Consider the following 17,597-nt stretch of genomic DNA (forward strand, 5'->3'; position numbering starts at 1 on the left):
CAATTTCTACTCTTTTCAGTCGCCTCCCGAAGCCTGGTAGAGGCTAGGGCTGGCCCCGAGAAGCGTCTGCCATCCAGGCTAGGGTGTAACTGGGGGGCTGGCCCTGAGAACAGTCTGGCACCAAGACTAGCCCCTTGCCGCCGCCAGCTCCCTGAGATTGCCGACCCGGAAATGGGAAGTGGCGGCGGCCGGCGCGCTCCCCGCCCGGGGCCGTGCCGCCTAATCGCCGCGCGGTGGAAGCGGGCTGCCGCGGTGCCAAACAAGAGAACCACGCCACAGCACGCGCTTTGATGTGCCTCTCTCTGCTCTTCCTCAACCAATAAAGACAATTACAGAGACTCTTCTTCTTCCCCCTTACCCTACAGGAGGCTGGCGTCGGGGATCTGTACCGGAGAGACACCGGCTCAGCGGCGGCAGACAGGACCGAGTCTGAGGCTTCATCAGACGACGCGAACCGCGCCCGGCGCTGCACGTGTCAGGACGCGTCATCATCCTCGGGGGGACCCGTTGCCAGAGAAACGCGCAGCGGCCACGCGGAGAGGGCGCCGCCGCAGGGCCAGGTGGTCGTCAACAAGATCCTGGACTTGAACCTGACCAACCAGGACCCGAACATCGAGGTGACGATCGAGGTGATCACGGGTAACGCGTCCATGTCGGAGGACCTGGAGTTTATCGAGGGTCTATGGGAGATGGAGGGGAGCCAGGGGGACGGGGCGGGGAGGGAGGGTTCAGAGCAGGATGAGGATGAGGAGGAGGAGGAGGAGACCGATGATGGGGACCAGGAGGAGGAGGAGGAGGATAATCATCTTGACTATGAGGATGATCTTGGATATATTCTTGGATTACCGACACAGGCGCCAGGTAAGACCCAGTAATTATAGTCAGTAGTAGCGTTTATAGTGCGTTATTATCCTGACACAGTAGTCCTCCAGAAGTCCTAGAAGTCTTCTAGACATCTAGAAGTCTTAGTATAGTGACCATAGGGGTGCCCATACGCATTTTTTTTAATCGTGATGTCCACGAAAGTAGACATGCACAGATGAATTAAAAGTAACAACCCCACAACCTGGACGATACCAAATCAGGTCGAATAGAAATGACCGAATGAGGTCCTTCCTGTGCTTCTCTTGTAGAATTTTAGAAGTCCTAAAAGTGTTGGTAGGTAGGTAAAAGTGCTGATATTGTCATGGTTTCGGTCGTTATTGTCTGGTGCAGCCTATTTTCCAATATGCTTCTTTAAGCTTTGTCTTGTTCAATCGCCGTTTGATTAGTTCTCTGGACTGCTACTAATGACGATAGAACATCGGGTCGAGCATGCTTTCTTGCCCTGCATGATAGTGCCGTCCGCTGTCTAACATTTGTGTAGGGGGTAGGACTTGTACACATGTGGTCTGAGATCAGTCTGGCCCAAGCTGTGGTCTAGTGTGGTCATCTCTATAGCAGCATCGAGCATATATAACATTTGTACCGGTTGTCGGACTCCTTTCTTTAAATGCTGCAATCGCTGTTACGGCTCACATGCAAATACTGCTGTCAACAACTTTTTTGCTATCACTAGTATCAGTAAAGTTATGCAATTTCACCAGGGAATTCGGAGCGCTCTGCGTCGTTTTCACTGTTTCACAAAATAAGCGTGTTCTAGAGCACTGGTCCTTCGACTGATCACTGTGCCGTCCGCTGGCTAACGTTTGTACCGGTTGTCGGACCCCTTTCTTTACTTAAATACCGCGATCGCTGTTACGGCTCACAGCTACTAATTACTCCGTAGGTAAAAGAGCCGAAGATTGACGAGAGTCAGAAGTTCCGGAGTCTGTCGGTTCGCGGAGTTTCGGGTCAAGGCGGGAAGAAAATGGGTCAGTTCGCGTGGGACGGCCGGGGGACGGGGCTCGGTGTTTGCCGACTTACCGAAAACGGATTCCTAAACTCACCAAGGGGTTGTACAAGGCTAAGGCAAATAATTAAAGAAACTTAATCCCAACAACACTCGCCGGGAAGGCTGGGGTGCTCGCTCTCAACATTTCAGCACTCATGCCGCGGACCAGGTATGGGAAAGGCATCGAGGTCTGCTATAATAAACAACGGGGTCACAGGGTTTGCTCTGTGCTGGACGGCTGTATTTCGTCTTTAGCCTCTCTACTAGGCTTCAAAAGCGACTGGAAAGAGAAGAAATTGGCCAAATAGCTAGATAACATGCCAGGGGAGTTAGTTCACCAAAGGAGTTCAGCTTGGCTCTCCCGTCCCTGTACTCCTTGTCTTGTCTTGTTTAGGTACTGCACAACACCCCTAAATTGGGGTAAAGCGTGCAGGGGAGCTGTGCGGTGCGCTATTGCTGCGTCCTCAGGTGTTGTAGTACTGCAGCGTTGAACTTCGTGGGTTCCGCGGTATCAGATATCTCTTGGGGCAGAATGTTCCAATCTCTGATAGTTTGTGGAAAGTATGAATATTTGTAACAGTCGTCTTCAGCGGACGAACTCCCCTGGCATGTTATCCGTCTATTTGGCCAATTTCTCCTCTTTCCAGCCGCTTCTGAATAGCCTGGGTGCCACCCGATGTCGGGGTTGTCGTTAGAAATCGGATGGCACCCAGGCTAGCCTCTGAAGCCTGGTAGAGGCTTTGGTAAGACATCCGTGCTGAGCTGCGGAGCGCCCTGACGACTGCTCGGTATCTTCTTTGTGGGCCGGCAAACTGTAAACTGGATGGCTAAACTCCCTCGGCGTGTTATCTCTCTATGTGGCCAATTTCTACTATTTCCAGCCGCGCCCTCAAGCCTGGTGGAGGCTATCGGCACACCGGGGTTGGATTAGTCCCGGCCCGGCGCTCAGCCCGGCGCGTGCCGCGGTATCAATCACTCCCTAACGACCTGACGGCCGGACGGAGGATGGAGGAGTAGCCTGGAGACCAGGCTGTTGTAAGGGATAGAACATAGGGTAGCCCCATAGTTAGAGTACTTAGACTCTGTATCAGCTTGGATCCCAGGCTGTTGTCAGGGCCAGAACACCGGCCAGTAGCCTGAATCCCAGACTGTGATCAGAGACAGCACACAAGAGCAGCAGGGTCTAACTGAGGGGCGTCTGTGGTAACATTTCCTTGGGAACATGTTGGCGCAGGCCCGTATCTACTCAGTACCCTAAAGGGCAAGGCAGGGGCTTCTGAGGACCGGTGCCATGTGATACCTACGTCAATGCGAGGAATGGCAGCTTCTCCCTCATCCACGCTGGTACCAGTGGCGGGATAACCTTCTGGTGTTACGGCACCGTTGATGTCCCCGGTCCCCGGCCCATAGCCTCGTCCAGGCACCGCGGATTGCTGGAAAATTGCACGGGTAGCAAATTGGATCTTCTCTGGCCGGATAACTCCCCTGGTATACTATCCCTTTATTTCGGCCAATTTATACTACTCCAGCGATCCGCGGTGCCTGGTAGAGGCTATCCGGCTCGGGCCTGACCGGCGGAATGTCAGAAAGCTGCCGACATTTATGAGCGGATTACCGGCCTTCGCCCCCGGTTTATCCAGGGGGGCACGTCCTTGAAACTCAAAATGGCCGCCCGTGGTGCCAACAGATGAACACACACACTGTGTGACACAGGACAGCGGGCCGCAGCAAAGGGCGATGATCGGGGCGAGTATTTTTGTCGGACCGTCCGTCACGTCACATGAGGCAGCGTTGCAAGCTGTATCCACCAAGGCATGTCCTGTAGGATGCGCAAATAACGTTCTATGGCATCATTGGCATGATTCCGACCGGAGAGGAAATGGCCCTCCGTTCTATGACCAAGTTCATCAACAATAGTTATCATAAGGCCACACCAAGTAAATTTTATGGATGACGTCCTTTGGAGACCCTACATCTAATGCGAAAGGGCGAAAAAAAACAAGAAGGGCCCTAAAAACAAGATGCCTAGATTAGAAATATACTAAGAGACGACAAATGTCAGGACACAAATTGAATGAGGTGACACAGTGTAACAAGCAAGAACTCTTTTATTCATCATCAAAACAGCAATAAATCAGGTGGAACAGTGGACAGTGAAAAATTTTCTGTTATTGACAGGATGGTCCTGTCAATAGACACTTTCTTCGCGTTACGGGTTTCACGTCAATCCGACGATTTGCGGCATTGTCGTGACTCTTTGGTCATAGTTACAGGAAGCGAAATTTCTCACGGTTTTTTTTCTAGGAAGAGGCCAAAATCAATGCGCGCGCGGACGTCATCCATAAAATTTACTTGGTGTGGCCTAACGTACTTCTGGAGGATACTTATTAGAGACGAAATAACAAGTGACGGCCTTGAGATGAAGATCATATTTTCCTAACCACTTTTGGCCCTCCTACATAGCTACATTTGCTGCAATCTTATCCCTGGCCCCCTTCCGTTATGTTTTGCCCAGAGAAGTAAATTAATTATATACAGTACATTAAAGAATGTTTCGATCTTAGAGACCACATGTTAGAAAATAGTTAAACCTTTATTGTTACCGCATACATATATTCTGTACGTAGGATGACGTCATCCATACGTGCATTTAGCTTTGTTAGATCTTTAGTTGTAGAAGACCATACAAAAGTCCCTGTACTTTTTGTTGTGTCAATAAAGAATCTCGTACGAGTACCCTTGCGCAACCAAGAAACTTGTTGATAGAAGAAGAACTTCATTGACACAACAAAAAGTACAGCGACTTTCGTATGGTCTAAGACATGTAGATATACAGACAAATATACATGGGTACAACGAAAATATCCTACGTACAGAACAATAGACGGGTCAACTAATACTACTTGTTCTAAGGTCTAAACATTCTTTGATATATTTACCTATTTGTACACAGTAAGGGTTATTGCCTTCTAGGATGAACTTAAATTTATCTATATCATGAAATGTAACAAATTCTGTTGAGCCGGCGGAGAGAAGGTTGAACAGCTTTGTGCGTTTATCGTTATTAGTGTACAATTCAAAATAAAATGTTCGTCTTCAATATCATTGATATCAGCGGTCTGTTTGCCCCCCCCCCCCCCCAGGCGGCGAGCTGCAGCCTACAGAAGCCGTGCAGATCGGGGAGCGGCTCGCGCAGGAGCAGGAGACTTCTCCGTTCGACATGGCAGGTACGTCGTCTGGGCCTCGTCTTCTGTCCGTCCGTCTTCTGTCTGTCCGTCCGTCTGTCTGTGCGTGCCTGATTATATCATGGTTCCCTCTCTATAGCCTGGGTACCATCAGGATTTTGGTCCGCTGTACTTGAAAAATCATTCAAAAGTGATTTTTTTTCGAGCGTAGCGGACCGAAATCCGGATGATACCCACAGGCTGTTCTTCCGGCCAAGTCGAAGGACCGGGTGGCCAGGCTAGCGGACATGGGACCAAGAGGCAACAGGTTCGATTCCCAGCTTGTCCTTAGCTTGGGAAAGCCAATTTAAGACGACTTTCCCCACTCCACCCAGGCGTAAAATACCTGACTTCGGTTGGGGAGGTAAAAGGCGGTGAATGGAGAGGGGTGGGCTCCGCCTTCCAATACCGTACCATAGACACAGTGGATTAAAAGCCCTCTGCCGTACGGCCTAAAAAGGTCACGAGAGTTTACCTGTTACCTCCGGTGTCGCTTTGATGGCATTCTCCCACGGTAGAACATCTCCAGTCGCCGCCGACTCACCCGCATTCCTGCCGACAGTCGGCCTTGGCCTCGTTAAGATCAGGTGACGTTCACAACGCCCCCGAATGGCTGCCAACCGGGGCGTCCGAGAACACGGTGTTAGTTTGGACAAAAGCATGCAACACTGAGCCGAGGAGACCAATGGAGCAAAACTGTAATAGCACTGGCAGAGACTCACGTTTAAAATCATGGATGTATGATATGAAATAAATTCAGAGATGGAATCGTCTGTGTAGGATGAAAGCAAAGATGGACAGTTTCTCTTTGTCGATTTGTTAGGACCGTTTGCAATGATTTCAACAGCCACCAAGTAGTCCCAACAAAAGAATATATACACTGAGCCAACGAAGACCAATAACAACGTTAGATTCGAGCAGAATGTAGTTGTCAAAGCCATGGACGTAAGACTAGCCTGGTATCCAGCCTTGTTAGCTTTAGTCCGCTTCCCAAGACGGGGAGCGGATTTGGGAAGCGGACTAAAGCTAACAAGGCTGGATACCAGGCTACGTAAGACTTGTGATAATGTTAGTGATATACGCTCAATTCAAAGAAATAGAATCGTATTGTCAATGTGTAGTATGAAAATGGCCTGTATTCTCTTCGACGACCCGTTCGGATCGCTTGTCGCTTGATCGCAACAGCCACCCGTTAGTTCCACAACATCTCCGTGTTGTCATCACCTCGTCGGGAGGGATTGGTGGCATTCCTGGGGCGACACTGATGGAGAACGGCGGATTGTGACGTCTCTGACCTCTCCACCCCGGCACCTGACGAGACGGAGAGACAATGCGTACCGGACGCGGGTCAGGACGCCCGAGGCAGCGGCGTGACGTTACCCCTCCCCGCGACTGGCAGCGGCAAAGCCTCTACCAGGCACCGCGGGTCGCTGGAGAAATTGGCGGGTCGCGAATTGGATCTTCTCTGGCCGGCTACCTCCCCTGGTACATTATTCCTTTATTTCGGCCGATTTCTATTTTTTCAGCGATCCGCGGTGCCTGGTAGAGGCTACCACGGAACATCTATTCAGGCTATAGTCTCCACCAGTCTCCTTTGCAGGCTGAATAAATAGTAGAAATCGGCCTAAAAAGGTCCAGAGGAGTTGGCAAATTTTACCCTCTCAGCTCGCCCATCTTTTCTGGCCAATTAAAATCCCTTTTTATACTGTTTTGCCAGTTTGGTACTGCCTTGCCAGTTTGGTACTGTCTTGCCAGTTTGGTACTGTCTTGCCAGTTTGGTACTGTCTTGCCAGTTTGGTACTGTCCTGCCAGTTTGGTACTGTCTTGCCAGTTTGGTACTGTCTTGTCAGTTTGGTACTGTCTTGCCAGTTTGGTACTGTCCTGCCAGTTTGGTACTGTCCTGCCAGTTTGGTACTGTCCTGCCAGTTTGGTACTGTCTTGCCAGTTTGGTACTGTCCTGCCAGTTTGGTACTATCTTGCCAGTTTGGTACTATCTTGCCAGTTTGGTACTGCCTTGCCAGTTTGGTACTATCTTGCCAGTTTGGTACTGTCTTGCCAGTTTGGTACTGTCTTGCCAGTTTGGTACTGTCTTGCCAGTTTGGTACTGTCTTGCCAGTTTGGTACTGTTTTGCGGCCACCAAAATGTCTGCTTGGACTGTTGTAGACTCGGTAACTTGTGCCGGGGGCGTGGTGGTGCCACAAACAACTCGCTCAGTTCCTGCCGGTCCTTGTTGTGCGTGTAACACTGCGGCAGTTTCGCCGTGTTTGTTTTTAGATATAAGCTTTTCCGCCTTCACGGGGACGCGAACCTACACAAACAAGGGCGGGGGGTCCGGATTTGTTGCGCAAACTTGACTCCATCGCCTTTTCATCCCGCCAGCGGTGTGAGGATGAACGGTAAACCACCGCTGGAGAGGCCGGGCTAGTCTCCACCAGACTTCTTTTGCGGGGTGAATAAATCGTAGAAATCGGCCTAAAAAGGGTATTAATTGGCCAGAAAAGGTAGCCGGCAAGAGAAGCTCCATTTCCCCGCCAAGAAGTCTGTGATATGTCGCTACGATGAAAAGGCATAAAAGTAATCCCCTCATCTACCGAACAAGGACAGTAGCTTAGCACCTCAGATCATTTAGGCCATAAACAACACGGCGTGCAGGCCCGCGCGCAACCAAGCGCTGTGGGGTCTCCCGGTGGATCTGTAAACACAATGTGACATCCAGGCCGTCTTGGCGGGGAAATGGAGCTTCTCTTGCCGGCTACCTTCTCTGGCCAATTAATACCCTTTTTAGGCCGATTTCTACGATTTATTCACCCCGCAAAAGAAGTCTGGTGGAGACTAAGGCCGGGCTGTTTGGTCGGGCGTGGCGTGGGGAGGTGAGGACAGACAGACGGCCATGGGAACTGGGTCAAACGAGACTCTCCTTATTAATTAAACCGTACAAAGAAATAACACTATGACTACAGCTGCACATATGAGAAAGAATGTGGGAAGGTCAAACACACAGCACTACCAACGGACCAGCCCCCTGCTGTAGTGCCTTGTACACCTGTGTGTCGACCAAAGGCTACGAAATGGAGATGGGCACCTCCCTACGCTCGGCATAAGAGCACGGGAGACCTTCTTCTTCTACAGCTCGCTGGCGCTTGCCCCAAGTTTGTCGTAAATCTCGTACTTTTTAGGCGTCGAATGTCCGAGTGGTGAGGCCAGCGGACACGAGGTTGATAGGTCGCGAGTTCGATTCCTGGCGAGACGTTGTGTCCTTGGGAAAGACACTTTACACACTTTCCTCACTCCACCCAGGTATAAAATGTGTACCTGACTTCGATTGGGGAGGTAAAAACGGCCAGGGAAAGAGAGAGATGGGCTCCACCTTCCAACACTGTGTCCTAGACACAACGAATCAACAACCCATTGCCCCTACGGCCTGAAAGGGTATATAGGACTACCCTTTTTTATGGCATTGGACTCAAAGATCACAGGAATATTGCTCAGGATGTAAATAAAGCATGCCTCGTCCACCGCATGTTTTTTTTTATATTCCAACATCTAATCACAAGACGTGGTGAGGGCACACTCAAGTTTTTTCAACTTATATTAATGCCGCCACCAATACAACTCATTTTCACCTGAGCGAAGTGAGGAAAGTCGTGTGGAGTGCCTTTCCCAAGGGCACAAGATCGGTGACATGTCAGGACTCGAGCGCGGGACCTCTTGATTCACACACCGCATGTTTGCCTACTCTCCAAGCAGAGGTTGAATGGGAAGATTGTGACCTTTTTCTATGCCCCGTTTTTTTCTGACAGCCGGCCCATCCAACGGTTGGATACTGTCGGCCGGCTGGATACTGTCCGCGTGTTGGATACTATCTTTTTTGGCCGCCAAAAGATCTGCTTGGAGATTAATGTTTGCCTGTCGCCAGACCGCTGTAGCGAACCGCGTCGGTCGGTCCCTTCTCATGTAACCCCCTGAGTTAATATTGACGTTGTTGAACGCAGGGACTCGGTGCAGGGGGAAACACACGGCTTTGTGTGGCTCACAAACCGCAGGTGCAGGTGGGACTCGTCACCGCTAGCCTGGCCGCTGCCAAGCCGTCACGCGGCATTGTACGGAAGACTGGACCGAGCAAAGGCGTCAGACCATTAATCATAGCCTCTACCAGGCTTCGGGAGGCGGCTGGAAAGAGTAGAAATCGGCCAAATAGAGAGATAACATGTCGGGGGAGTTGTTCCGCTAGAGAGTACAAGTGCGGCAAAACGTACTCTCTAGCCGACCCACTCCCTCCTCACATTATCTCTCTATTTGGCCAATTTCTACTCTTTCCAGCCGCCTCCCGAAGCCTGGTAGAGGCTACATTAATTAGGAGACCATTTGGCTTTGACAAACTTTGAGTGGTCACTATTACTGTATTGGCTGAATGGTGCGGGGACATGACCCCGTGTGTTTTACCATCAATTATCTCATATCATATCGACCTACAGGTCACCTGTGTTTGTTCAATATATTGATTTATTTTTGGGACAAAAACAATATCATTTTTGAATAGTTGATGACGAATGTCTTGGAGCGTATATAAAACTTCACGTAGACTCTAATCAGATATGAATAAGCACAAAATACTTTTTTTTTATTTGTTGGAATTTATGTAATTAATGAGGATGGGACAAAACGCAAACGTGCTTAAAGAGGCCCACTCCTATGGAACATTCATGAGCAAAAAGTACAAAACAAATATGTAAAGGCACTTTACACGGCTTGCCTCACTTAGCTCAGGCGTAAATGAGTATTGTCCTGTCATGTATTTGTCCCCTGTGTTGGTGGCGGCATTAATATAAGTTGAAGAAACTTGAGTGTGTCGTCACCACGTACGCGTCTGGTGATTACATGTTGGAATTAAAAAAAAAATTATAGACGATGTAGTCAACGATAGTTGATAAAACTGTTAGTGATTGAATAGTAATAACGTTATATGCAGTTCAGAGCAAATGGAATGGGTTGAAAACAGAAGTCCTAAGGGCTTGTTGACTACCCCTGGGTCAACATCTCGGTGACAGCAATCTCCACGTAATGATTGTGGCAAACACCTACGGTAGCGCACGCTGTCGCAGAATACGTCACCGCTACGCAACCCAGGCACTGTTACAATAGCAGCGTTTGACACTGTTACAATAGTAGCGTTTACTGTGACAAATCTGTGCGTAAAGTTTTTTTCATGACGTCAATGTTGTGGCACTGGGCCATGAGAGGTCAGAGGAGGACAGGGGTTGGAATAGCATGAAAGTTCATCTGTGTTGGTAAACTTCATTATGACAAAAAGGACTAGACGTTCTTTCCAACACTGAGTAAATTGGGACTTACCCAATCCGTCAGCCTTGTTCACGGAATGGACCCGTCTACTCTTGGAACGTGACGTCAGAGACACGTGACCGTAGTAGCGGGTCATACGTGTCAGATAACCTGTGTCGCCCCCCGTCTCTGTTCAGTGTTGGACGGAGTTGGAATAGTGCAGCTTTCAACCTGATCTATTGCAAATACTGGCAATACCAGAACAAAACGTTCTGAAATGCCCAAAGAAAACGTCACAATTCTGTACATCCTGACGCTTCAGAGTAGATAAACTCTCTTTATTTCAGTACCTGTCGAGAAATCTACGGGTCTATTATTTTACTGTTACATACGTGGTCTCGGAACTGAAGGGTGATGCTTATAAACCGTGTTCCACACTATCTGAAGTGAACGTAAACCTTCATTTCTAATTCTTTCCTAGTCTCCATCAGACTCCTTTGCAGGATGAATAAATAGTAGAAATCGGCTGAGGGGGACATCATTTACCAAAGGAGTTGGCCGGCCATAGAGGGTCCAGCTTGCCTGCACTGGTGCACTTCTTCACTGATGAAGATCACTGGATAGCCGTCTAAAATTCTGCATCATTCCCAGTTGAATTGATTATGCCAAGATTTATAATCATTATAATCGTGTTAAGAGCTGTGGAGTGATTTGCTGAGTTGGCACGTGCCGTCAATATGCCGATGATTTTCGGCGAAGACAGTATCCATGTCCGTTTTACCGGCCTTCTCCCAGGTACCCGGTCTCTCCGGGTAGCGTGGGGGCCGCCTGTCGTGACGACCTTGTCTTACCTTGTTACCACAGGTGCGTTTGGACGGCCCTTAAGTTACCGCACAGGGGCGGGGTACCGCTCGGGCAACGTTTCCTTTAATTGGGAAAACACGCGGACGAAACCTGAACAGTCATCCATCTGTAACTATAGTTATGCTGGAGTGCAGACAGACATTACGCTGCAATGTACGAGTATTTTACTTACTAGAAAAAACTCACTCACTCAATCACTCACTCACTCGCTTATCTTTTCCTTAAAGGTGCAATAATTAAACAGTTCTAGGGCTTAAACAAAATTTCGTCTGACACCTTCTGTCGTATCTTGAACCGTGCTTTAAACGGTCGGGAATCTCGGGATAGTCCACGCGTATCCAGAACCGTGCCTGGGGAAAGTCTACTACTTGGATACGCGGAGACTATCCAGAACCTTGCCTCATCCTAACCTTAACCCATTCAGGTATAATCTCCAAGCAGATCGTACGGTGACCAAAACACTTCCGTTGCTAACGGTCACTGATCTGGCCAGTTGGTGGTTACAGCCTTGCTCCGTAGGATCTGCTTGATTACCTTCGCCAAGAAGGTTATGTTTTCAGAGGCGTTCGTGTATGTGTGTGTGTGTGTGTGTGTAAACACGATAACTTGAGAAGGCCTTGATGGATTGTCTTGATACTTGGTAGGTGGGTAGGTCTTGATGAGACCTCAAAATGATTAGATTTTGGACCCCCTAGCGGCTTGTTATAGTACTGCAGCTGAACTTCCGGTTTTGATATCTCATGATCTAGACATGCTATGGTGATGAAATTTAGATGGTAGGTAGCTCTTGTGCTGGGGAAGAAGTGACCTGAGTTTGGGCCCCCTAGCGGCTTGCTCTGGAACTGCAGGGATATATTCTTGAAAATATTCAAAAGGGAATAACTCAAGAACCGGTTGACGGATCGTCATGATTTTTGGTATGTAGGTAGCTTACGTGATGCTTAATATAATGATGTGACAATTATGCAAATATGGATGTAATTTGCATAATTTATGGGGAAATTCTATAAATCAGCTGCATTCCATGATAGGACAATTGAAGCTTGTGACATTGGTAACTGACAACGAGAGAAACAAAGGCAGATATTGATTATGTTAATAATGACTTAATTTGCATAATTAATGAGAAAATTTTATAATTATGTAATGATAACTGCCTGGAATTTCATACTTGTGGTATTTGTAAGTTAAGATGAGGTGAACATCATTAAACATAATTTATTCAAATCAGGACCTCATTTGCATAATTTATTAGGAAAACTAGAATACATTGCTTGTTAATATAAGACTGTCTTTTGGTTTAGATTATGATAAAATGATATAATTCATGAAAATTAGGTTCCTATTTGTTAAATCAGGGGGGGTATAATTTGTCAGTCATAAAGATTAACATCATTTGGCGAAGGTATGAGATCGGGGAACTCTAGTATTGGGGATTAAACTAGGTAGGCACGATTCTGGATATGGTAAATACTATCTAGAACCGTACCTGATCCTAACCCTCACCAATTCAGGAATAAAGTTAGATAGGCAAGGTCCTAGATACGATAGAGACTATCTAGAACACTGTCTGAGCCTAACCCTAACCCATTCAGGCACAGAACTAGATAGGCACGGTTCTGGATAGGATAGAGACTACCCAGAACCGCGCCTGACCCTAACTCTCACCCATTTAGGCGAAGAACTATATAGACACTCGCGTCGGGTGCGGCAAACTGTACATGTCATGTACTCTCTAGCAGACCAACTCCCCTGGCATGTTATCTCTCCATTTGGCCAATTTCTACTCTTTCCAGCGGCCTCCCGCAGCCTGGTAGAGGCTAGATGGGCACGGTTGTGGACACGATACCGCCTTCCCTGTGCGAAGTGGGCGGGGCAGTGGGCGTGGCCGGTCGGGGGAGGCCCGGAGGGATCTGACGGAGCGGCAACACGGGTGCACCTGTCGTAACACGGCGGCGGCCGTCAGCTCACCCGCTCACCTTACAACACAAGCAACGGCGGGCAGATGTAGAACAGATTTCCGTTTTATCTCGAGAGTTCATCTGTATGTACAGTAGTGTTGGTAGAAGCCATTACGGAGCAGGTTTAAACCGTAATTTTCAACACAAGAAATTGGGCTTACTTAAATTACCGGTGACCAGACACAAGTCCTACCCTCTTCGCTTGTTCGTTTTGAACTTCGCCTGACCGGTCTTTCCTTACTTCACCGGCCTCTTCAGGACTCAGTGCGTATGTTTTGTCTGGTTTGCGTGTGTCGACAGCTGGGATGGACCGCTCGTCTCCCACTTGTGGGTGATGCTCCGTGTGTGTGTGTGTGACGTCCTATCGCAGATGTAGACAGCTGTTACCGGTGGATAAAAGGGGCCGGTATCACATGGACGGTCGTAGCTATTGCTGTATGAGAAATGGACACAGAATTTTAACGGGTTTCAGATACATGCACTCCCAAACCTTTTGATTTGGTTTTCATGTATTTGGGGCCTTAGTACCGCTAAAGGAGTACAGTTGGCCGCTCCTAAGAGCTTCGGGAACTGTACTCCTTTAATTCAGCAGACTAAATAGACAGACTTTATCTGTCTATTTAGCCAGTTTCTACTCTTTCCAGTCGCTTCTGACGCCTAGTAGAGGCTATTTATGTATCGCCACTTGAGGTGTTCTTGACAGTGTGGTACATACAGACGTAGATATTATAAACTGTGACTAGTGGATGCATCTCTCAGTAAAACGTCTTCTTTTCCTCTCCAGATGTGGACAGCTGTGAGCAGTGGATGCAGTGCCGCTCGGAGTTCCTGCTGGCCTACCTCTCCAAGCTGGACGACCTGCCCAGCTGCCCCTGCTTCTACCCCGTCAACCTGCCCTACAACAACCAGGTCTGGGACCCGATCCACAACCGCATCGTGCGCTGGGTGGACGCGTCGGGACCCCGCGAGCGGCTGGACGTGTACAGGCCGGGCGCGCGGTACTGCATACGGTCCTTGCTCAGCCGGGAGAGCACGAGCCTCGCCGCGCAGCACTGCTGCTACGACGGCGACATGAGACTCGTCACCCGGGGTAAGGCCGCGGGCACGCCGAACCTCATCAGCACCGAGATCTCGCGGGAACTGCACTACAGGGTGGACATCATGCCCTGGATCCTGTGCAAGGGCGACTGGACTCGCTACAACCAGGTCAGACCGCCCAACAACGCGCAGGAATGCCCAGACAACCCGGACGAGAACGAGCTGTACAGGCAAGTCGAGGAAGCCAAGAACTACTGAGTCGCCTGAACTCATATCGTTATGTGTATATGAACGAAAAAGACCAAAGGAAGAAGGACACTAACCACGGCACACTATAGCATATCCAACACCTTGTATACAGGATGGCACTGCCAGAAAAACGTGTCTGTGCACGATACGACCAGAACCCGTTCGGCTTGGAATGTCATCTTCACAACGACTGGGTAAGAAAAACAGACGAGAAATAACTTCCTTGGATGAAAAGGCTCAAATGAAACTCAACAAACATTGCCTCAAGTTTTCCACAGGATTTATATATTAGTCACAATCGAACCAAAGCCTCTTGGAGCAACAAGTTCGTGCTGTGAGGACGGAAATTTGATAATCGGAAGGTTTGGAAGAAAAACTTTTATATTCCTGGTTCAACTCGTCAGCCGCACGGCTCGTGGCTGATCAGCGGTGTTAGGGTGAGTGTACGCGGGTAAGGGGGCCGTACATGGCGGCGGCGAAAATTTCCGTCTCGTAAACGGTCGTCGCCTTTCGATGTCATATGCCATATGACTGGTCGATATCAGAGCCATATCCGAGCGTATAAAAAGCCCTTTTTTGAATTCCAAAAACGTATAAAAATCGTGACATTCGAATTGCAAATGTAAGGCTACAGCTAGAGTACCTCACCACCATGTCCTGTATTATCCATGTCGAATTGCAAATAACAAAAATGTAAGGGAGGATCATGAAAAATAGCGATGATATTTGTGAAAAAAAAAACACAAGCTCGGATTCGAACCCGGGTCAAAAAGAGTAAATCTTATGTGCCTAACCTGTATGAATAAAAGTGTTTCCTAGCTTTTACCGTGAAAAAAAATGCCGCCGTACATCATATGTATATGTATGGTAGGTTGCTTCGGTGGCTAATGGACACTCCTCTGGCCCATAGATATATACTGCCTTGCCACCGTATGATCTGCATGGAGGTCAGCATTTAATCTCCAAGCAGATCCCTCTCAGACTGCTACGGGTTCACTGGACATCACACACTACAAACAAAGAAGTCATGGAACGCATCCACACCTTGCAAGGCCCACTCGACAGCTTCCTGACCACAGTTAAGAAGAAAAAGTTACCGTGGTTCGGACATGTGTCTAGGGCCAAAGGCACACTGTCACATACAGTACTCCAGGGTAAGGTGGAAGGCGCACGGCCGCGGGGACGTCCCCGTCGGTCATGGATTACAGACTTAAAAGAGTGGACTGGTCTAACAGCCAACCAGATGGCCAGACTGGCGGAGGACCGCCAGCAGTGGAAGAACTTGGCCAAACATCATGCTGCCCCGACGGCTGACTAAGCTATGGGAGAGAGTGAGAGTGAGAGATCCCTCTCGGTGGCAAAAAGACAGTATCAAATTGGCCAGGCAGTATCCATTAGCCAGAGAAGCTCCGCGGCCACCGACGGTGGGGGTCAGGACAAAAAAAAACGGCCATATATAAAAATGTAACGATCATTCCCCACAACCTCTGCTTGGAGAGTAGTCAGCATCGACCGTTCCAAAAGGCCACGACGCTAATTTCCGTCTCGTAAACGGTCGATGCCATTAGAAACAGTCGATGCCACATCGCAGAATGGCTAAATACTTTAAGTGTATCAGCACAATCCATTCGCATCGTGATGTTTTGTGGCGTAGAGGTTAGGGTATATGTTAGGGCTCTGGAGCTACACTTTTGGACCCGGGTTCGAATCCGAGCTTGTGCTCTTTGTTTTTTTTTTCACTAATATTTACAATTCTACATGACCCTCCCTTATATTTGCAATTAGAATATTGTTTTTATAGCATTTTTTGTCGTTTTTGGACGCTTGGATATGGCATTGACCATTCAGCGAAATGGCATCGACCGTTTCAAATGACATCGACCGTTTACGAGACGGAAAATAGCGGCGACGACCGTTCACGAGACGGAGACGGCTTGGTGGGTGAGCACAGACGACTCTCATCTCTCAGCGGCCGCTGGAAGTGGTTCCTTCCGACATACTTGTCATGTTTCAGGGCGTTTGAAGTGTAACGGCAGGGATGGCTTTTCTGGGATAACAAGTATAACATATACATACCGGCTCCGTGGGGGGGGGGGGTATGTGGGTGAAGGATTTCCCTCAGTGCCTGACGCGTTCCCCGTTCACCTCAACTCACGTGCGCGCTACTAGTACTTTGCCAAATCAAACAAATCACTAGCCTCTACCAGGCTTCGGGAGGCGGCTGAAAAGAGTAGAAATTGGCCAAATAGAGGGAGATAACATCCCGAGGGAGTTGGTTCGCTAGAGACTACGCTTTTTCGGGTGCGGCAAAATGTACTCTCTGGCGGACCAACTCCCCTGGAATGTTATCTCTTTATTTGGGCAATTTCTGCTCTTTCCAGCATATATATGGTCTCAACTTCGTCGAAGAAATCTATCTATTATTGCACTGTTACTCAGGGGACAATACCGGACATCATGTTTTTAACTGGGACAGTCACGTCAGTGTGCTATAGTTATCCTGTTTTTAGACTAATATTTTCTAGACAAAGTTATTTTCCTGTCAACGATTTTGTCACGTTTATGTCATTTTCTTTATAATTCACGAAAAGTAGAACATTGCCTTGTAACGTAAACATAGCGTCCCTATAGGACGTAACATCTAAAGCCTAAAGGAAGTACGGAAACCGTGACGAAGTAAGCCCCTTAGCTGCCTGAGAGTTCTGTTTGAAAGACGACCAAACTCAATATCACGGTCGGAGAATCAAAGTCCTGCGCGCGGAGAACCCCGTTAGATCCACCATCCCTCCTTCTTCTCTCACACGCCGCTTCAAAGCGACGGATCACTTAGAACCGCCGTGTCAAACACTAACTGCGGCCATCTCATCTCAAACAGTTCGCCAGAAATCAAATAACACGGCTCGGAAATCAAAGGAATCTCGACACAAACAAAGTTGCCGCGCTGGGCAGTCCAGCGAGACCGGAATTTTCGCTCGTTTGCGTCGCGTTTTCCGTTTCATCCCCGGCGTAGGCCGCCGCTCTCAGATCTGTCCTTCGCACTCCAGATTATTTTGATTCGGCAGAAGATCTGAGTACTGTACGAAAAAAAAGCGGTCTCCCTATCACCA

General features: G+C 48.6%; 1 protein-coding gene across 1 annotated transcript in view; it reads left to right on the plus strand.

Moving 5' to 3' along the window:
- The window catches only part of LOC109487930 (isthmin-1-like), a 41,025-nt gene extending 26,011 nt beyond the window's left edge, over positions 1 to 15,014 (plus strand). The window contains exons 3-5 of the mRNA XM_019792032.1: positions 366 to 861; positions 5,017 to 5,100; positions 13,988 to 15,014. Of these exons, the coding sequence (XP_019647591.1) occupies positions 366 to 861; positions 5,017 to 5,100; positions 13,988 to 14,499 (1,092 nt within the window). The 3' untranslated portion in view covers positions 14,500 to 15,014. The remainder of the gene's footprint in view (positions 1 to 365; positions 862 to 5,016; positions 5,101 to 13,987) is intronic.
- Positions 15,015 to 17,597: the final 2,583 nt, after the last annotated feature.

This window comes from Branchiostoma belcheri, unplaced genomic scaffold (assembly GCF_001625305.1).
Source record: "Branchiostoma belcheri isolate BF01 breed outbred unplaced genomic scaffold, Haploidv18h27 scaffold90, whole genome shotgun sequence".
NCBI classification, from domain to species: Eukaryota; Metazoa; Chordata; class Leptocardii; order Amphioxiformes; family Branchiostomatidae; genus Branchiostoma; species Branchiostoma belcheri.